The 22,121-nt window shown below is 45.3% G+C and overlaps 2 protein-coding genes across 13 annotated transcripts in view; one reads left to right on the top strand and one right to left on the bottom strand.

The window, feature by feature from the left end:
- The window catches only part of DOCK7 (dedicator of cytokinesis 7), a 99,709-nt gene that overhangs the window by 34,241 nt on the left and 43,347 nt on the right, over positions 1 to 22,121 (bottom strand). For all 10 annotated transcript variants that reach the window (XM_075424323.1, XM_075424319.1, XM_075424321.1 and 7 more), the window contains exon 14: positions 20,344 to 20,506. In XM_075424323.1, the coding sequence (XP_075280438.1) occupies positions 20,344 to 20,506 (163 nt within the window). The remainder of the gene's footprint in view (positions 1 to 20,343; positions 20,507 to 22,121) is intronic.
- On the top strand, positions 8,904 to 19,575 carry ANGPTL3 (angiopoietin like 3). 3 transcript variants are annotated; one of them, XM_009932964.2, is made up of 7 exons: positions 8,904 to 9,472; positions 10,304 to 10,414; positions 11,268 to 11,385; positions 12,859 to 12,972; positions 14,491 to 14,586; positions 16,442 to 16,714; positions 18,073 to 19,575. In XM_009932964.2, exons 1-7 carry the CDS (start codon positions 8,975 to 8,977, stop codon positions 18,252 to 18,254), a joined length of 1,392 nt encoding a protein of 463 aa, XP_009931266.1. In that variant the 5' UTR covers positions 8,904 to 8,974; the 3' UTR covers positions 18,255 to 19,575. The 3 variants fall into 3 exon arrangements, with proteins under 3 accessions (XP_009931266.1, XP_075280446.1, XP_075280447.1); XM_075424331.1 differs by lacking the exon at positions 18,073 to 19,575 and adding an exon at positions 17,933 to 18,066; XM_075424332.1 differs by lacking the exons at positions 16,442 to 16,714; positions 18,073 to 19,575 and adding an exon at positions 15,225 to 16,088.

Raw genomic sequence — 22,121 nt, 5'->3', positions numbered from 1 at the left:
ACACTCGAGAGAGTCGAAGTGAAGGGTTGGACATTTTCCATTAGCCAAACAATCTTCTCTTCAACATAACTGCAAACCCACACAAGCAATTTGATACTGACGCCTTATTTTAGACATCAAAAAACATAATATTTTAAACTGCCATCATATTTTGAAAGAGTTCCGAAGGGTACTTCAAAAAATGCATCCAAACGTTTAACAGTGATTGTACAATCTAAGAAGTTCAGGCGGGAAGAAAACATACAAACAGAAAAGCACTGAAAAGTTTTTATTTGTTCAACACGGAGTGACTGGTTTCTGTTAAATACCTTCCTTGTTGTAACCTGTCCTTTTTTTTTAAAAAAACCTCCTTACATCAGGATAACTTCAGGTTACACCTCTCCTCTGAAAACGGATTCAACTAAATGGGTATCCCTAGCTTCAGCAGACACGCAATCTTCGCAGCGGCTCAGATGGAATGGTGTCTCCAACTCCACGCCTGAATACTGCACTTTGGGAAGGATGGGGATCGACTAAAATTCACATCTGAGAAGCAAAAAAGTCAGGAGCTCGGGCAAACAGTGGGGATGGGCAGGCTGAACCAGCAGTGTTTAGTTTTGAGGGAATGGCTGGGGCCACAGGTCATGACAACGCTCCCAGGTATCTGAAGAACTGCTGCGAAGACCAAAGTCATGAAGTGACCATCATACCCACAGGGAACACGACAGGATGCAACCGGCTGAAAAAGCAGCACAGGAGATTTCGGTCAGATACAAGGGAAAATGTTCTGACTGTTAGGCAGCAGCAGAAATTGCCTGGGGAGGGTGTGAAATCTCCATTCTCCAGTAGCTTTTGGGGACAGGTGAGGCAGACACCTGGCCAGATCGGTTCATAAACAACCTCAACCTTCACGGGGGACACACACGTTTTGGGGGCACCTTCCAGCTCCGTTTCAAGTCTATGATTACTTTAGACACAACAGCGATGAGATGCAAAATTCTGCAATATTTTCCATCCTTTTAGCCCTACTGACTCGCTGCCAAGAAAGCGCACGGTGGATTCACACATCATTAGCGCAACTGCCCACTGCAAGCCCCCGCCTGCCCTGTGAGCAAGTGTTTTATACCTGCAGAAAGCCCCTGGCATGTTCTTTCAAAGACAAGAAAGAAAACAGCCCTGAACCACTCCAGTCAGCATACTCCGTTATTCAGAGGAAATACGCCTTCTTTTGCCCCCAAACAAGTAAAAGTGTACGGATTATTACATGTCTTTTAAAAGCCAGCCTGGAAATCCCTTACCCATCTCCCACACAGCCCTGCCCACCAGACCAGCATCGTTCCCCCTCGGATACCCTGGCTCCGACGGCTCCAACAAGCGGGACCGGGAGGGATGCTCACCACCGGCGACTGGGCAGCCCAAGGCGAGAGGTTCATATTGCTGCCTCGCGTCTGCTAGGGATAAGAGACTGCCATGCTGCATTTTGCCCTAACACTGAAGCAACCAATTCCATAACAAGCCCTGGCTTCTGAGGCAGGAGGTAAAAGAGGTTCCCTTCCCCCTGTCCCTCTCCAGGAACTCTTCAGTGAATCTGAACACCACTTGTAAGTGGTTTCCAGCTGTCCCAGAGAGACAAGAGACAACAGATGGGAGCAGAAAACCACAGCGAGGAGCACAGCAGGACATTTTAAGTGTAATAAAGCAGCCACTACAGAGCACTGAAAACAGTAGATTGAAAACAAAAAGACCCTTTTGGATTGTCGGGAGGGCAGCGACTCGGTTGCTCAGCGAAGGTACCCGGTGCCTTTTCAGGTGCCATGGGTAGCCACAACACCTGCACGGGGCTCCTGGAGGAGCGTGGGCTGCCCTAGGCTGTCTGAAATCACACTAATGTCAACGTTTTGGCAGATAAATCCCACCCAAGGACCTGGTTCTGACTGCAACTCCATCTGCTCCCCGATCCCCATGGGTACTCCCATCTACGCAGACACGGGCTAACGCCGGTCCTAAGGAATTCCCTAAGAGCCTCTGAAGAGCACTTTCAGGACATGGGTTAGCAGATGTGGTGGTGCTGGATTGATGGTTAGACCTGAGCTCTTAGAGGTCTTTTCCAACCTTAATGATTCTATAATCCCATAAGAATCGGGTACTTCCCCCAGGTCAGCACCTACCTAGCACAGTCCAGCTGCACAGCTCCAGAAGGTCATACGGGCAGCGTTACCAAGCCAGGCTCATGCTCACCCCTCCAGGCAGAGGAAAACGCTTAGCTGGCACGTGGGAATTTCTTCCCTTTCAAGTCCTTCATGGTGAATTAAGTTTTTGAATCCCATCCCCACTGGTCGCTTTGCCTAATCGCCGCTCTCTTACTATTTCAGGGGCGGCCTGTGCCGTTTTTGTGACTCTACTAAATTACTTTGTTCTGGCATGAATACATTTGCTCCTTGACGTTCTTTTTAAAATGAAAGCGGATATGAAAATTTACTCTAAAATGTACATTGCTCATAAAACTTTTATTAAGTATTATTAGTGCTTAAGAGAAGGATTTAATGTATTTGTGAAGCCAGGCTACAGGATCCTTATATTAAAGGCAGTCTCATGCTTGGGGACTGATTTATGCTGAATAGCAGAGATGAGCCTAAACCAAGCTTGCAGCTCTCCTAGCATGTCTCCTGCCAGGGCTTGGCCTGCTGGGAGCAAAGGAGACATTTCACCAAGCTGATGTCACCCTGGAACGAGGGTGCTAGGGACCTACAAGCAGCCATTAGAGCTGGCAGACATCACATTACACGTCAGGCAGGGCTTTAGCTGCATTCGCAGCAACCAGCAGTGGAGGAAACGTAGAGGTTGTTCCCCGTCCAGCGCCTTCCAAGCCCTTGTTGTGTGAAAGGCTCAGAGGACAGATATCCTGCGCTTCATTAGGAAGAAGCTCCTGCTGCTTAGGGGAGTTCAGACGCACAGATCCCACTGTAAGACAGGGGAGAGCTGGATGCTTGCTCCCGCTCAGGCAGCTTCTCTCCAGAGTCTCCTGTCACGGGCACCATCCTTTCACTGGGAATTTACATCTAGACAGCGGGGAAAAAATCTGCCACTCACACATCAGCACGTGACCTCAAATGAAAAATCATATTTTACCTTACCCTACATCAGTAAAAGCTGCAGGTCTTCCTGTCTACCACAAGCACAGCTACAGGAGCCACGGAAAGAGACTCATGGCTGAAAATCCAATAGGAACACTATAAAATCTCCTGAAGGAACCGATGCCACCCTGGGGGGCTGACTTCTCGGTTTCTCCTCCGTTACCCTCTTTCCTTTGATTCATCACACCTCCAGTTCTCATCTTATTATTTGTATGCACAAATACCTGGGCTCTGTAGACTTCGTAGGACACCAGAGGTGCAGCCACTATCCTCTGAAAAAAGTTAAAACAAGACTTCTGTGCAAAGCGACGGTGGAAGCTGCCTCACTGCATGGGTGAGATGATGGGCATCGAAGCTGGTGGGCTTTTAAAGGCACAGGCAGTGGCACGGCACTGGATGGAGCCTGCAGAAACGACGAGAGGACGGCCCCAGCCCTGTATTATACAGTGGGACGCAAGAGGAGAGCGCAACTTTCTGGTGGGCCAGACAACACGGAGAGGTGTCATATCACAGCGTCCACTTCTCTATAGAAGGGATAAAGGGAGGAGAAGAGATTGATCATGAAAACCACACCGCAACACCAACCACCACGCTAGGCACGCACCGATTAACCAGAAGGACCGCTCGTCCTCACGCTTACAGGTAACAGCTCCTTCTTGCTGATACCGTTCACAGATTTCTATCAATAAAAGTCTCGGCCAGACACTCTAAACCAAAGGACTTGTGTCTGGAGCTTTTATTACAATGTTATGCAAAATGTATGCAAAGCTTATATCTCAAACAGATCTCAAAAGTACTTTTACCTCTATAAAATGAACTGCTAAAGTGCAAAGGCTTCCCAAGCCACGGAAATAATGGCACCAGGCACTCCTCTAAATATTTATATAATGTGATTGCAGCCATTTTGCAAAATCCTTCATAAAGGTATTAAAACATTAAGAGCTGATCCTAACTCTTGGAAGGAATGTCTAACTACTATGAAAATTTCTCTTTTCAGTAAAACCCAGAGACCTTTTCCTTTGTTTTATTCCTACAATAAAAATTGTTTAAAGCCCATTTAATAAGGGTCACCCAGGTGCACGAAAGTTCTTCAGGATCATGTTTGTTACCTACATCTCTTCTTGACTGGGCTAACAGCTCTCTGAGGCAGGATTCCCCCTTAGGGTTTCCACAGCCCCTGAATCTTATGGTTTAATCACACCAGAAGGTTTTCTCCCCTCTGCTTTCCTTACGGACTCTGTGGCTGTTGTGGCATCTAATGGGGTATTTCGCAGGGAGCTTACCACTGCCTGACTTTATTGCCACTGGCATTAATGGGGAAATGTGCTTGGCAGCTACCTGTGCTTTTGCAATCTTTGACATTAGAGCATTTTGACTGCCTTTCCCCTTTGGAAAACCAACCTTTCCAAAGGGTAGCATCTCTCCTGAGCAGCACCCCGGCACAAGCAAGGTCCCGTAGCTGGCTGAGTTACCGTGCGCCAGCGGAGCTGTGACAGAGGAACGGGAGCGCACGGCGGCACGCAGGGACTTCTCCAGCCGCAGATACCCGGTAATATGTCTCATCTCCAGGTGCTTGGTTATTGCTATTTCTTCAGTAACTTCCTATGTTTTTCTGAAGCCTAAGCCAAGAATAAAGATCTTTGGGGGTGATGAGGGTCAGGAGAATCCAAAACTATTTAAAATAAAACTGAGAAAGACTCCTTGTGGCCATGAGAAATAGCTAAAACAACTGAAAATGATTCATTCGAAACCTTGTAAACAAAAGCCACTCAAGTACTTTGAAGTGGATTGCAGAAAGTCTACGCTTTTTTTTTTTCTTAATTTTGCAACCATTTCTTTAAATTTTGCAGCCCAAAATCCCTGTGTCAGATGCCAGAGGCTGGACTTTGTTCCTTCTTACAGAACCATGTCAGGCCCAGATAAAAACCATGCCTAAACTTCATTGACACAAGTGAAACTCTGACGAGTTTCCCTAGAGAAAACACAAATCCTTCAAAAGCACGTGCTTATCTTACTTTTTTAAACATTGGAAGTGTTTAATAGGGTTATCAGGTGTTCTGTACCTTGGTCTACCATTCAAAGCAAAAACTTCCAAACCTTTCCGAGTTGAAGTGTTAAGAACCCTAACAACTTCCCACCAAGGTACAATATAAGTGCCTGCATGTGCTTTTTTTTTCCACTCCTGTGAACAGCTCTTCACACATTTCCACTGATATTACCAAAGGAGAAGATGCTGCAGGAACGATGACTCAGTGCAAACCCTCGAGGCTGACCGCTGTCCCATGAATAACCCTAATTGTTCTAACACCTTTTCTAATGGACTTTTAGTAGGGTTGAGTAAATACTGATTTGATGAGTTTCTTTCAAAACTAATCTGAAAAAAATGCAGATTTTAGCAAGGTATGACAGCCTTCCACTGAACAGCTTCTCATAGACTAGAACCTCATGGACATCCCTTGTGAAAGCAATCAACCTCGTCAAAGCCAGAGCTCTGGAATAAAGCTCTATGCCACGCAAATCAGAGAATTAATCATGATAAACACTCATTGTCACAATAAAATTCAGAATTAAAACAACGATTACGATTCGAGCCCTACTTACTAGACTTTTACATGTGGAGTTAAAATACAGTGCCAATAAAATGGCAGAAGCAGAAAGCTTGAAGGGTATTTCATTCCGGCACAAGCCCCCGTTCAATTCCGTGTCTCTGTGCAGACCGAGCTGCCCAGCTGCATCACCAGAACACTTGGACCTTGCTCCGACTGATGACACCAACCCAGCGCAAGGGCAGTATCGCTGAGAAGCACCCGCTCTCGGAAGACAGCAGACTCCCCACTGGCCAAAGCCACTGCAATACTTCTCCAGTGAATAGGCAGCACCAACTATAATAAACCTGAAGCTAAATTCCCAACACAGAAGAACACATACGTGTCTAACTTCCAACTTGCAAGAAGCTCCAGTGCAGCCACCGGTGGTCCTGGGTTGTGGACTTGCTGCATCTCCAAGCATCAGAGAAGAAACAACCACACAGTCCCAGCTCCCTCTCGTTCCTGTGCACAAAACACCTTTGCTCCCACGGCTCACGTATGGATCTGAGAGCGGCATGAGCTCCGCAACACAGCAAGCAGTCGTGGCACTTTGCTCGCCTCTTGGCTGCTTGTTTACACCCTGAATGTGTCCAGCCAGTCAGTCTCCAACGAGTGGCTGGTGTTAGTTTAGAAGCATAGAATGCTTTGGGTTGGAAGGGACCTTTAGAGGTCACCTAGCCTGACCCCCCTGCAGTGAGCAGGGACATCTTCAACTCTTGCTCAGAGCCCCATCCAACCTGGCCTTGAATGTGTCCAGGAATGGGACCTCCACTACCTCTCCGGGCAACCTGCTCCAGTGTTTCACCACCCTCGTGGTAAAAAATTTCTTCCTTATATCTAGGTCTAAATCTACCTTCCCTTACAGCCATTACTCCTTATCCTATCGTCACAAGTCCTGCTGAAAATATTTTCCCCATCTTTCCTATAGGCCCCCTTCAGGCACTGGCAGCTGCTCTAAGGTCACGCCGCAGCCTTCTCTTCCCCAGGCTGAACAGCCCCAGCTTTCCCAGCCTTTCATCACAGCAGAGGTGCTCCAGCCCTTGGATCATCTTTGTGGCCCTCCTCTGGCCCAACTCCAACAGCTCCACATCGTTCTTGTGCTGAGGGCTCCCAAGCTGGATGCAGGACTCCCGGGGGGGTCTCACCAGAGCGGAGCAGAGGGGCAGATTCCTCTCCCTCGATCTGCTGGCCATGCTTCTCTTGATGCAGCCCAGGGTATGGCTGGCCTTCTCCCACCAATCATAGAATCATAGAAATGAAGGGCCCATCATGTTTTCATCAATGAACCAAATGTTCAGTGCAAAACAAAGGATCAGCGAGTGAATGGACATACAGCAGCTATCATGAACAGCCCATAACCATATTCCTCACTTGCCTACAGCCTTCCAGGCTCAAATGAGTAATTAAGCAAATAACTGCTCTCCACTACGTGTTACATCCGTCACCAGTGAGCAGATACAGCCCAGTCTCAGCTGGCTGGACTCAGCCAACTGTGGCTTTACAAGAGTCATCAGCAGAGAACCAGGCAGGCATGGAGCTGGTAGGAGCCATTCTTTCTCCATCTTACACGTGCGCACTTCCAACCCGATTTAACGCAAGCTGCAGAGAACTGAGCAGAACTAGGGAAGCATCACAGCACCTTCACGGGCCTGCACGTGTCTCAGGCCTCTTTGCAGCTCTTCAGCTTGTCCTGACAGGCAAAAGGACTGTCCAGCTGACGTATCTGAAGGGCCAGCTAACGAGCGGCTGCAATGCGGACGCAGCGAGGCTGCTCTGATCCTGGCAGAGCCCAGAGCTGCCCTTGCCCTCCTGTTCCCCGGAGCTCTGCATGCTGCAGCCAGAGCTGAGACCTCGGGCCATCAGCGTCCAGGGATTTTTAAATCATTAATTTGCTTCTTGGCTCAAGTGTTTCAAAAGTCTGCTTGAGAGGCAATGCTTGATTGGTGACTGCCCCTTACGATGCTGTGAATTCACAAACATCGGTGCAGAAGGCTGAGGACCTCCACGACTGTCTGCTGCAGTGGGACACCTTGCAAGGCCAGAAGTTACTGGGTTGTTCTTCATGGGACAGAACTGCACCTTCGGGGTCTGAAAATGCAGTGCCGCTTCTCAGGAGAGAATAGTGATCATTGTTTGTACTTAAGGATAATTAACAGGAAGTTCAATGCATAACAACTTCATTTTTCAAATAATTTTTCTATTGATGCTTCATATGATACGTACATACGTACATGCACAACAACCACAAGGCGGCCAGGGAAAGAATTACTAAACATACAAGAATCTAGCAAAAACGTGAAAAGCCTCCAAAGTACCGACTATATTATATTATGCATAGCCTGATTTCTTGGATTGCTGTGAGTGACTCCAGAAAGAAAAATACCTTTCATTCATACTGCAACACTACTCGAAAAACATACATGCTTCCATGCAGAGACCCACTGCAGAACGGGACATTTATTTCAGAGTACCTGTAGACTTGCTTTATGTAGTGTGAATCTTAAACAGTGAGAAGAATGGTAAGGTGAGAAATGTAAGCGAGGTATTATTTATCTCACCCAGCTCTGGAAAGCAGCTCTTAAAAAATAAGTTTTATAAGGTGTAAATTACTGCATAAACCTTAAGGTAGTAGAATCACATCCAGGCAATCTCTGGACCTAATTCCCTCTTTCTCACTTAATCTGAACTAGATGACAAGTAAATCCACTGCAGCACAATGAGTCACATCAGAAAATGGCACAAGATGAGAATCAAGTTGTGTGAATCATCTGGGAATATTTCGCCCTTCCATAGCTTATCAAGGAGCTGCACAACCTGAAATACAGCGTCCGGCGCTCCTAAGTACAGTAAACCCTTTTATATTCCTGAGGCAACAACAGGAATCACACAACACAAACCAGACGCAATTTAGGCCCTTATCAAGATTATGACCCAAAAATTAATCTATTAAAAAGCGTTGTGTGAAAAACACTATGTCATCCATAACACTTTATAACAGAAGGTCTGGCAGATGGAAAAGTTCAGAACCAGTTTGATCAGCAACGTGCCCGTCTCTCAGTTTTATCTTCCCAGGTATCAACCTACATTCAAGAGGGGTTACATTCGTTCAAATCCACACAGTTTAATGATCAACTCGTTGGTCTGCCTCTTCTAAAATGAAGAGGAGTATAAATAGATCAAATTCTCCAACCCGGAACAGTCACAACAGCAAAAATTGTTAGTAGGAAAAGTCTCTGCATCCTGAACACCCAAAGAGTATCAGGAGCAGAAAACATGAAAATCATTCTAGTCTTTCTACTCATCGCCCCACTTGCTCTTTCAGCGAAAGCTGAGAAGGATTATTCCTCCCTTGACTCTGCTGCACCTCCCGAGACGAAGTCAAGATTTGCCATGTTAGATGACGTACGAATCCTAGCCAACGGACTCCTCCAGCTTGGGCACGGTCTTAAAGACTTTGTCCATAAGACGAAGGGGCAGATGAATGACATCTTTCAAAAACTTTACATTTTTGATAGGTCCTTTTATGAGCTCTCAGTGCAAACGAGTGAAATCAAAGAAGAAGAAGAACAGCTCAGACAAACTACGGCCAGGCTGCAAATCCACAACGAAGAGATCAAGAATCTCTCACAGGAGATGAATTCAAAGATTGAAGACCTCATACAAAACAAAATCCAGCTGCAAGAGAAAGTATGGGGACTGGAAGACAAAGTCACAAAACTGGCCATTATCCAGCCTTCAATGCAAGAGACAAAAGAAATTTCTTCACTCAAAGTAAGTAGACTCGTGAAAGCCCCTGGCACACAAAGTAAATTGCAATGCTGTTATCGGGAGTTAGGCAATAGAAGCTCACGCTTTCCCTTCATCTTCACTGTAGTACTACTGTGCATTTTGAGAAATAAATCACTGTGATAATCTTGAAAGAATCAGTGTCTTAATCTGACACTTTGTTTCTTTCGCAGTAAAATTCCCCAGTGAAATGCGTGAGAAAATCGTTACATTAAAAGGCTCTGTATCTTTTCCAGGATTTTTTTTTTTTTTTTGCAAATTTAGGAAATTCTGTAACAGTAATGATAAAAAATTTTTGCAGTCAGGAAAATGATGTGATTACCAAGCATCAGCTCATTACAAATCAATGCACTGGGAACTGTCTGCTCAGTATAAAACCAGGAGTTTCAAACCTTTAAAGCAGGACACCTTTAGTACCTCATAGGACCTCCAGGACCGAAGAACCTTGCGAGTGTTAACAGACTAACATCAATCCATGCATGTATTTGAGTGGGTATAAGGTTTCCTACAGAAAAGGAAGTCTTAGCTGTATTTTGCAGAAGCATAAAAAGACTAAGAAACTTGTGTGAGAAACTACTGGATATTCACGTCAAAGCAGAAAGGTGAATCCAGACCTCCCAAATCCCAAGCTAACACCCTAAACACTGGAATCGTTCCCTTTTTTGGTTAGTGGCATAAATGTAGTTTGAATCAAGGGCCAACCTCACAGAATGAAATTGTTCTGGATATGAAAATAGAAGGAAAATAACAACAACAAAAGGTTGTGAAGTTCTTCTGCTGCTTCTAACCGCAATTCCCCTCCCTCCCTGTCCTCAGGCTTTTGTGGAGCAGCAGGACAACCACATCAAGCAACTTCTTAAAATTGTGGAGGACCAGCATGTGCAACTCGACAGACAGCACAATCAAATAATGGAGCTGGAGGACAAGGTACAGGAACCATCGCTATTTCTCTTTTCAGAATTTGTCATCTCTTGTGACACTGAAGGAGTCAATGGCCCAAGCATTCCCTTGGGCCAGCCGCCCCTCTTGCTCAGTTTGGGGGTGCAGAGGAGGGTATAAACAATTTTGACTGCAAACAGGTCCCTTTTTGGGTGAGAGACTGCTGAGCTGCCAGGCAGGGGGCTATGGCCAGGGCACACAACGACCACGAACATAGCTTTGAGCTACTGTCTATCAATACCAGGATGCTCTATTTTCTAACTGCTAATTTTCCTTCTTTTTCCTCCTATTATCTATCACGTTACTGTTCTTCCATTGGTTTTCTAAGTATCATTACTTTTTGTCTCTTTCTTCTTTTCCAATACTTACTGCAACAGGGAGCCACGTTCTGCAGTTCAACACGCGTCTCCGTAACGCTGGGTATAACTCACTGACATGCTCATATTTAATTTATTCCCAAGAGAAGGCTATAAAAGGAAAACGCATTTCAGCCTAAGGAACTGTGGGTTCTGTGCTCTTTACCTGTTGGTATTATTTGTCTAAGTGATGCCACCTGAGGAAATCAGCTAAATCTGTTTGCCCATTAAGGTGCCCCTCCTGAGAACGGGTCATTTACTCGCCTCATGAATCCTACCTTGCTCGTGCAGTGGCACAGCTGACATTCATCCAACTGAAATCCACCAGCATGGTTCTGAAGTTATTTTTATGTCGTAAATAGGGTATTCTAAAGGATTACATTCAGAAGAAAAATTATTCTCTACATGACATTGTGCGGCTTGATACATGAATCTCATCATTTCAGAGCCCTGGGAAATTAAGTCTGTAATTACGGTTCTTTCAGCTAAACCACATCGAGCTCCAGGAACTTGCACAGAACTCTTTCACGGAGGAGCAAGCAGAACCAGAAGCCATCCCCTTTCCTGTGCACAACGCCACAGCTGTAACACACAAATCTGATGGTGAGACCTTACCTCTTAGACGTGACTACGCAATACATTGCATTCGCAGTATTCTCTGTGAAAGATTTACATAGTTTTTTAACAAAGACTAAAAGCAGAAGACTCTTATGTTATACACAGTGCTGTGAGAAGGAGCTAAATTCATGCTTTGGAAAAAATGTCCTCATCTACTTAGTCCCACTATACGTGTAGTCATCTCTGGGGGGACACACAGGAACAATGTCCAGTAATGCAGTAATCTTGTCCTCAACCGCCAGCCTCCATTCATAGGATCATGGAATGGTTTGGGTTGGAAGGGACCTCACAGATCATCTGGTTCCAATCCCCCTGCCACGAGCAGGGACACCTTCCCCCAGTCCAGGGTGCTCAGAGCTCCATCCAACCTGAACACTGCCAGGGAGGGGGCAGCCACAGCTTCTCTGGGCAGCCTGGGCCAGGGCCTCACCACCCTCATGGGGAAGAATTTCTTCCTAATATCTAATCTAAATCTCCCCTCCTCCAGTCTGAAGCCATCACCCCTTGTCCTGTCACTCCATGCCCTTGTCCCAGCCCCTCTCCCGCTCTCTCGCAGCCCCTTCAGGCACTGGCAGCTGCTCTAAGGTCTCCCCGCAGCCTTCTCCTCCCCAGGCTGAACAGCCCCAACTCTCTCCACCTTTCCTCACAGGAGTGGGGTTCCAGCCCTCGGATCATTTTTGCAGTCTCCTCTGGACCCGCTCTGGATGGGATCCCTTCCCTCCACTGTGTCAACCACACCACACAGCCTGGTCAGCAAACTTGCTGAGGGTGCACTCAATCCCACCATCCATGTTGCCGACAAAGATGTTAAACAGCACCAGTCCTGAGACGCCCCTTGTCACTGGCCTGTCCACTTGGACATCGAGTCGTTGACCACGCTCTTTGAGTGCAACCATTCAGCCAGTTCCTTACCCACCAAGCGGCCCATCCATCAAATCCACGTCTCTCCAATTCACCCCTTGTACACATGTGCTGTGACAGCTGTTTTACTGACACTCCTGCCACAGACGATGCCTGTCCTGGAGAGTATGAACAGAGAACTAACGTACTTCACGCTGAGTAACTCTAAGATTTGGAAGAGCTTTCTTTAAAGCTGAGAGGCATCTTCAAACTGCAGCAATGGGAATGGTATTTATTGGGAACTTTACAAGCGGTAGGAAAGTCCACTTGCCAGAATCTAGTCTTAGGCCTTACAAACTTTCAAAAATTATCTAAATTGAAACCTTGCCTAACTTAAAAAATATAGGCTGTCCAACCTACATACAACTTGGCAGCTGTACTAGCAAGCCCAGAGCAGCCTGTCCCTTTCATGACATTTACTATAAAATAAAATTGCCAAAAACATTGTTCTAGTTTTTGTTTTGGCTCTATCCCATCTGGAAATCCAAGTTACAAAGCTGGATTAAAACTTACCACATCCAAAACAGGATTTGTAATTGTCTCTGTTTGCTTTCCTAGGTGCCGCTCCCGACTGCACAGCTCTTTACAACAGCGGCATGCGCTCCAGTGGTGTTTACACCATTAAGCCCAGCGGCTCGGAAGCTTTTGATGTCTACTGTGAAATGAAATTTGGTAAGACAGCTGTGCTAGCAACAGGCTAATTTTCACCTAAGTAGTTTCCTACAAGCCAAAAAACTGTGTCTCTTTCCAGAGTACACAAAAACTCACCATGGTTTATGTATCCTCTTCACTTCTCTCACTGCTCTGTCTGTGCTCTGAACTCAGGTTTCCTATATCCTACAGTCTCCTTAACAGTGCATTCATTCTTTACACACTTCTTGGTTGTACTGTGACATGTGACATGAATTAAGTATACCAAAAACACCAAGCCCTTTTAGCTATAGAGAATGAAAATGGCAAGCATAAGTACCACTATACTGCAACAGCTTTTCCAAAAGAAAACAAATTGAGTAAATAGTAACTACTTAGTAAAATCCTGTTTCATTAACAAGGGTTACTGCTTGAGCCTTAGATGTACCAAAGGGGTGAGTCCTGGAGACAGGGTTCCTGTCTCATGTTTGGGTGAGTCAGCAGCTTTGTGCTATATAGATCCAGAACTGTAATGGACCAGAAGGCACAGCACCTACCCAAGCTCTCTCTGGGCAAGAAACCCATTTCTCTGTCCCTTCTGCTGCTACCCAGAGGTCACACCTCATTTGGCCAGTTCACTGTTCCCTGGTTTTCCCAGCCCACAATGCATCCTCCTGCAGGGCTGCTCCGTGCGTGTCCTGCCCGGCTTCCCCGCGCTGTCCCTCTGCCACGGCTCCCCGCAGAGCCGGGGAACGCGCTGGGGCGAGCGTGGCAGGGCCGTGGGATTTGTTTGGATGTGTAAACAGAGCGGCACGGGGTTGCCCCGTGAAAAAAACTCCTTTGCTTACATTTGCTGAAGCTGGTGAAACGAGGGCGTCATGACCTGGTCAGGAGAAAGGCTCCACTGCAGCCCGAGCACGGACCCGGCCTCCAACGCTTCATCCCTGTGGTGGAGCGCGTTCCCAGCAGTCAAGCACTGTCAGCAGAGGGAGTCTGACAGTCTGATCAACTGTCTGGAACATCTCACCTCTCTCTCTTACCATTTTCTCCATGTTTGTGTTTCTCAGCCCTCATAAACAAATGAAACCCAGTTAAGGCAGCTTAACCAACGAAGTCCAGGGAGCTGGGTCACCACAAGTGTGGCACAGGACACTGGAACGGCTCTCCAGTTTGGCTGTGCTCACCTAAGTTCTTTCCATGAAGACTTAGGCTAACTCATTCTACCCCAAAATCAGCACACCCAAGAGCACGCTCACGGACAGTTAATAAGGCCAAGGCCAAGCTCAGTGGAGCATCTGCTCTCTGCACAGCTGAGAGGCTTTGCAGGTCAGTACGCGAGCAGTCAGGTCTGTCGCAAAACGAAGAGTAGGTGGGATCCATACGGAGCCACCCTCAACGCAAACCTGCTTCCTTCTCCACTGCAGCGGAGAGCCAGCTCGCGCAGGGGCAGCAGTGCAGCCGGCAGGTCAGCGCCCGACCGTCTCAGTTCCTTCCCAGCACCTGCCAGAGCTTTAAACACTTCAGCCAGGCTTGTGACTTCTTCCCCCTTTGCATTTGCAGCCAGTTCCTGGACTGTAATCCAGAACAGAGTGGATGGATCACTGGATTTCAACCAAACCTGGGATGCCTACGTAAACGGCTTTGGTGACCTCAACGGTAAAAACGCCTTTTTTTGTGTCTTTTCTCTGTATCAGTTGATTTGAGAAGCTGAACCTTCTTACTGAAAGCTGTTAACGTAAGAGCAGACAAAACCTGCAATCAAATCTGAGCAGTTTACCTTATTAGTAGAACATCAGAAGGTGCTTACCAGAAAATGTAATTCAGTGAAATTCTCGAAGACACACCGTCGAATGTGTGTTTAGAAACTTTTGCTGACTCAAGGACAGAATGCTTTATAAACTATTTTAATTATTGAGATTTTGCTATTTATAAAAGCACCTCCCAAAGCCTTTAAAACATACACAAACACAAAGCCTCACCAAGTTGTCGTCACTACTTTCTCTCCAACTTTCTGCAATCCTCTTTCCCTTAAAACCACCACACCAGTTTTTCCAGCCCCGAGGAAGCCCGAGGCTGCGTGTGCTCCCCTACACAAACACCTCCAGCTTCCCCGTGCGGTGCCCAAACCCCTCCATGGCTGGACGGGGTGAGGACCGTCCCCTGTTAATCACCATCTCCAAAGGACTTGTAGCACCAAGCGCTGCCTAGCAGCCTCCCATCCAGAACACCTTCCCTATCTTTCTCATACAATGAGATGGCTCCACTGTTGTTTAGAAAATATTTTGACTTTCTAGGCACAGCACAGATCAAAACCTCACCAACGTGGGCAGCAATATTGACTTACTTCCACCTCTTCCACAATGAAGAGCTGCTGTATCTCAACCTTTCCCACATTTTGGCACAGCAGCTCACAACTGAGGTAGACCTTCACCTGCGTAGTTCGATCCTATTGAACGCTACGGTTGCCCCTTAATTGGTCTCCAACTCCCACATGCTACACCAGCATGAAGCCACATCTCTCCAGTGCCAGACAGATCGCACCACTCTCAGCTATGTCCTACTCAGTTCCATGCTGCATATTCTAAGGTGATAAAATATAACAGGCTCATGCTCCTTCCCTGTAAATTGTGGGAGTATTTTACTCCACCATCTTGTCTTCCATTGCTTTAAATGCCACCTGCATGCACGGCACTCCCAATCTGCTACACTACGTCTACATGTGGCGATTGCCTATCTGCACTGATACCAGCGGCACTGATAATAAGCTACTTAATGAATCTGATTTATTAAACACAAACTAATTATCAAGAATTCTAGCAAAAGAAGAATGCTCAGGTTAAATTCACTTTGTGCACAAGGGTATCGAAACCTCAGCTGAGTTCTGCAGCTCTTTCCTTAAAAAATACAACAATTGCAATTAGGTTTTATGTATGTCATTTGCTTCATTTGTCACACAGTTCCAATTCCGCATGTTTTAAATGTCTTGAGCTCCCTCTCAGAGTTTCACAAGAGGTAAAAGTTAAGAGAGAAGCTCCACTTCATTTATATCTCTTGCTTTTATTGATCACCAGTGTGCAATTAAGAAGAGCAAAACAAAAAGAATGTAGCAGGAGACCTCTGAAAAGATCAACAGTCCCCAAGACTCCTATTATTGATTTAATTAAAGCAATGAACAAATCCTTTTAAATAGTGTATTTTCACACATACTACCCACAGGTTATCTGTAAAAACAAATTCCATAGCAGCGTGAGTGATACAGGCTTTTAGGGAAAGTTTATCACATAACCCCTTGCCCACTAACTCTCTGCCTGGTGACTTCTGTCCCCTCATCCTCGCCTCTGACACTCCCGATTCTGACCTTGCGCAGCTTGTTTGAACGCTTATTTTCAAAGAGTTCTATTTTAAAGGTGAATGAGCTATCTGAGGTACGGGTTACGGATCTGAAAAACATGGTCAAGTGTGCTCACGCTGAGTTTCACATTAACTACACCTATCTCCTTTGACTTTGCAGAGGAATTCTGGCTAGGCCTGAACAAGACCTACGCCATTACTAGGCAAGGGGATTACATCTTGCGGATTGAGCTGCAGGACTGGAAGGATAACAAACGTTACATCGAGTACGCATTCAGCTTGGGAGGCCTGGCAACGGACTACGCTCTCCAGCTTTCACGGATCTCTGGGAGCATCCCCAACGCGCTGCCGGAGCAGACAGAGCTGCGGTTCTCCACTGCAGACCGCGACGGGGACGTAATAAATGACTTCAACTGTCCAGAAAACTACCTAGGTATCAGTACGCCGGGTATCTAAACGTGGCAGTGCCTTTGTTACCTGATGGTAGGATGCTTTAGCAGGGAGTTACTGATATTAGCCTGAATTTAGACACAGAAAAGAGGACAGCCGCATCTTTCTGCTTGCAGTAAAGGGCAGAAGATGTTTTTTGTTGGCAGATAGCAGGGTCCTACAACAGCATGGCACCATCTTTCTATCTTATAGACAGGTAAAGCTAAAGCATAGCGAGAGGCTGTGTGAATGACCAACATCAGAAACAGAACTAGCAGCACGGGTTGCAACAAAACCCCTGGATGAGATTCTGAGCTATGGAGTAAAGGGCAGTTCTTCCTCTGATGGCTGCTCCAGTGTGGCAGCCTGGGGTCGGATTGTTTAATCCCTCCTTGCAAAAAAACAGAAGACAAATGGACTCTTAACTCCATTTTGACTACAAACCAAAAGTTAGGAATGACGATGAGTTTCCATTCAAAGGCAGATTTTAGCCGTTTGTCAAGTACACGTGACATAATCACTCTCAAAAGAGCACGAGGGATGTGAGGCTGAAGACATGTTTCTCCTTTAAGAAAATTTGGTTAAAGGATTCCTAATTCTTTGATCTTCTGAAGCTTTTATGTTTCAGCTCATAGCAAAAAAGCAAGCAACTGAAAAGCGATTAATGATTAAACCACAGGATGGAGAGTTGCCCTCCAGACACCTGCTTCATGCAACAAACATTTTGTAGGTCATTCTAGGCTTGAAAATTGTTAATGTCTGAACCAATGCTGAGAGCATTACTCAGCTCTAGTGACCATGAAGCAGATGGCCAACGACTTCCAAAGTGCTAAACTTTCATTTTTTAGCAGACTCACTGCTAGCCCTTTGCCAGCAGAACTGCACTTACAATTTCAGCTGATGGTTAAGGACATCAGCCAGTAAAGCAGAGAATTTGTTTACCAAAGGCTCTTCAGCCTCCTGTAGATGCAGACATTTAACTATCTGTACCTGAGAAAAATATCAGTGTATCAGAAAGTGAGCTGTAGAGGGTCACGGGAAACATGTAAGTGTGGAGCTAACTTTGTAAGTGACCTGCTCCAGTGGCAGCATTTGTGTGTGCAGTTTTTTCTGCACCACGACTTTTATGTGAAGCAGACAATAACGGGGAGCACAACTTCTTTGTATCAGCCCTCTACTTGCAAGCGTAAGCGGGTACACTTACAAGCACTGTTTCATTCAGGTACACTGGGGAATTGTCACTTTTGCTGGAACCGGTCTACAGAAGATTCGCGTTGTGAACAGGAGCCGTCTGCTTGGAAACTGAGCGCAGGACGTTGGGGTTCAGCTGACAGTGACTGACTTGACAATATTTTTCCTTAGGAGGCTGGTGGCACAGTGAATGTGAGGAAACCAATCTTAACGGGAAATACGTCACACCGAGGTCGAGAGGAAGACTAGACAGAAGAAAAGGCTTATACTGGAAGCCTAAGAAAGGAAGGTACTACTTGCTCAAGTCAACCAAAATAATGGTACACCCAACAGATTTAAAAAGTTTTGACTGAATGCTCAACCTGATGCACTTTAACTCAGACCATACATACTGAACATTACTACAAAGAGGTTCATGTTCTGTTTAGTAACAGATGTATATCTATATCCAAACACTACGTGGTGTATTCTCCAATACACAAACCTGAGGCGTCAGCGATGGTCTTACAGTACATCTGGTGAGTATTCTAGCCCCAATGTCCATGTGCTGTAACTTCTGTGGAGCTTTTACCTCCCAAGGATGAAACTCCAATGCCAAGGAACCAGCTGCCTACTCATGTGTTAGGTCGTATCGTGTGGGGGAATGGGTTTTCAGGCTGTTGCATTCCTTTCTGGGTTGTGTAGTAGGGAATACAGAAAGTGTTTCAGTAAACGAAGGGCTGGCAAAATGGTATGGAAAACATTTAGGTATATATAGGGAAAAAAGGAAATTTTGTTTCATAAAGGAACTAACTTGATGTTTGTTCATGTCATTGTTGTGGAATGTTTCTGTGAGCGAATGAAAGATGGGTAATTCCCCACTTTAGGGTTCTGCGTATTTCCAGACAAATTGTCAGCAGCGTAGCTCAGGCCAGGCTCCGCCGAAGCGCTGTACTCCTGCAGCTACAGATGTGTACGCACGCGTCACGTAAGCCACAGCACAGACCTAATCTTACAGATACCACACTTCGAAGAATAACTTAAGAGCTAAGCCTCAAAGCTTACTGAAACAAATCAGAGATCTTATCTTTTGAAATGGATTCAGAGCCATCCCTTCGCGACCTTTTAGCACAACTCACTGAGAAATTAACTGAAAGGCCAAGTGAGCAGATGACAAAACGCCTTTCAAACAGACACCACTCGCCTGTGGGGGCAACTCTAATGGAGTCAACGGTACCAACCAACAGACCCAGCAGGCACAACCCACATGACGGTGTTGGTCCTGCTCCTGAGAACATGTTCACCTTGGTTTTAACTTCAGCTGCAGAACACTGTGAGGGAGAAGGACGAGTAACACATTTGGGGATGGCCGGCCGTGGAAGCGTTGACTGACAAAGACCCCAATTCTGCAGTTATGTTGAGTCATATTGACTTGTATTATTATTTTCCCTAATCCTTGTACAGTACATATTTTTTTATCTCAACATTTGCAACCATACAGAAAATAGTTTAAAATTTTAATTTGTCAGAGTGAACAGAATGTGCTAATTATAGTGAAACTGCAAAAATGTTTTTACTCCTCATGGATTTATTGGAAAGCAGAGATCACACAGCGCTGCTGATTTGTACTGGTGCATTGTAATGTTTAATTAGCTGTCCAATCTAAATAAATAAATAAGCAAACTTTTGAAAATACATGAGGTATGGAACTTGACTAAACTCTTTCTTATAAGCTTTAATTTATAAAAAGCTGGTTTGTATTCATCTAACTTTTATAACAAGAAGTAACTGACTTGGTGAGTAAGTTGGTGAAAACACTCAACTGAAGAAGACAATTCCATTCAGAGGCATAATGTCTTCAAAGACCCTGTGAAAAAGCTTTACATGAATAGTGGTACGTAATGACAAGAAATCTGCTCCCTGCCTGGGCTTAGTTATAGACAGGTTATTGTTTTCCAAGGTACTTTAGAAAAAAAATCTTATCTTCCAGATCTTCAGAAGATTTTTTTTTCAAGCATTGTAAGTAAAGAAATTGCTTTTAAATCAAAATGGAAATAGGAACAAAGGGATTACGTGCTTTCTTCATTTTTATCCCCCACTTTAAAGAAAAAAAGTCACTGAAAGTGTCAGAAAATAATAAAAACATGAAGAAAACTATGACTTTTGCACACAAAGAAAAAAACCTACATAAAACTGGAGAGAATTGAACTAAACTTCACTGTGAATTTTGGGGAAAGGAGAAACCTCTCTCATGTCCTTGTTCACAGCCAAGTTTTATGCAAATATGTTTGCCCTTTCACAACCGTGTATTTTCTGCTGTGTCAGTCTGGCCCCTTTTCGTGCCTCTGGCACAGCAGACCTACTGATACAGCAAGTTTTGCAACAAACCAGATGATAAGGTTGGAATTTCTAGACTTGCCAGTCTCAGGCCCTGAAATGTGAAATGTATTTCAAAATTCTAACCTGTATGTGGTATTTGGAACGTAGACATCCCTGGCAGGAAACTCCAGGATTTCTCTTGTAGGTCTAACTCTGCTGTCTGGGTAAAGCTTGACTTGCAGCAGCTCTGGAGTTAGACAGTAGTGGGGATTCTCTGGAGCTGGAGATATGTCTATCTTTAATTGAGCTGTAAGAAGAAAATGATTTTTCCAATAAATAGAAGTTAATTTAAAATCAAGAAGCATATTCACGCTTTGTTTCTTCAGGCTGATATCCTTTATACTAATTTCATAAATAAATGATAAATCACAGCCAATGTGGACTCGTTAAAAACAAGTAACAGTGAATCAAAGTGATATCTAGGGCAAGCGGGGTACCAGGTAATAAGACCAACAGAAAAGACATAGCTTAACAAGTCCCAGATGCTGTTCCCACAGGCAAGTTGGGGAAATACCATAATAATGCTACTGTGAGGCCAACTACTGTTAAAAACAATATTCAAAGTCTCATCAGAAATCTTGCCTATCAAACCAGAAGGATAGATCAGGAGCTGCTGAAAGCTAATGTACACCAAGACCACTGAATATTTTCCTTCGCAAGTCAGCTGACACTACTGACAGCACGCTTCTTGTTGGTGGATGAGGTTGGAATGAATGTAAAAATTTGGAAGAGAGGAGAGCTGGAGAAATGGTATCAAATAACTCAAGTGAAATATGCAGGGGGTTTGGAACTAGATGATCTTTAAGGTCCCTTCCAATCCAAACCATTCTATGATTCCATGAGAAAGAGCAAAGGACTTTGCATTAAGAAGAAGTCAAACATACAATCATTAAAAAAAAAAAAAAAAAAATTGGCTGGGATCAATTCTGTAGAAAAGGGCTGGGTGACAGCAGTGACAATAAGTCAATGTCCAGAAGAAAGCTACAACCATTCTAAGATACGTTAGGCCAGTGTCACATGTGAGACACTGGAGACAAATCTGTCTGCTTTGCTTGGCACGAGGTCTTAGGAGGAGCAGCATCTGCAGTTCAGAGCACCGTGCTTGAAGAAAAGCATGGGCAGATTAAAGAAACTCTAGCAGAGAGTAACAGGCAATTTTAAAATCACAACATTTGAGGAAGGGTTGAAAGAATTGAAACAAAAAAATTGAGATTGGTTAGGCTAAAAGACAGAGGTGAATAAGAGTGAACTAATAATAGTATTCAAGTACTTGAAAGGTTGTGATAACTGCCCTGAGGGCATGACAGACCATAATCAGATTAATTTGCAGCGAGATACTTTTGCAAAGTTTTTTTTAATACCTAACCTCACTACAAGGACAGCCGAGTGCTGGGAGAGACGATCTAAGGCAGCGGTAGGATTGCTGTCACTGGAGATTTTTAAGAACAGGTTAAGTAAATATTGTCAGGAATAGCACAGGTCAGAGACCAGTGCTGTTTCACTGCTGGTGTGCCAGCGTTTGTATCTCCCTTTCTCAAACAGAGGTGGAGTCTGTTCCTGTTAACCAAGTGGGAGCCGGGAGGGAGATCTCCTCTCAGCTAGAGAGAGGTATTTTACTCAGGAACACACAGGTTCCTCAGCCCCTGCCGGGTTTAGGGCTGTGGGCTTTGCGTCCTCTTCTCCCAGACGCTGCTCTCCGTGTGACAGGAGCTGCGTGTGCACACATGCCAGTGAAAAACCTGCCAGAATGCCATCTCTAGTGCTCGTGGTCTACCAGGGATGGCTGTCACAGAATCACAGAATCACAGAATGGTCGGGGTTGGAAGGGACCTCTATGGGTCATCTAGTCCGACCCCCCTGCC

This window comes from Opisthocomus hoazin, chromosome 6, assembly GCF_030867145.1.
Source record: "Opisthocomus hoazin isolate bOpiHoa1 chromosome 6, bOpiHoa1.hap1, whole genome shotgun sequence".
Lineage (NCBI taxonomy): Eukaryota > Metazoa > Chordata > Aves > Opisthocomiformes > Opisthocomidae > Opisthocomus > Opisthocomus hoazin.
Note: the sequence above shows the minus strand (reverse complement) of the source record. Positions and strands in the feature narration are given on the sequence as shown.

Bases quoted from the DNA above. Each gene is read 5' to 3' on its own strand.
- ANGPTL3 (XM_009932964.2), top strand. From the start codon at position 8,975: ATGAAAATCATTCTAGTCTTTCTACTCATCGCCCCACTTGCTCTTTCA. The intron at 9,473-10,303 runs GTAAGTAGACTC...CCCTGTCCTCAG, and splicing joins AAGAAATTTCTTCACTCAAA to GCTTTTGTGGAGCAGCAGGA. The intron at 16,715-18,072 runs GTATCAGTACGC...ATTTTTCCTTAG, and splicing joins CTGTCCAGAAAACTACCTAG to GAGGCTGGTGGCACAGTGAA.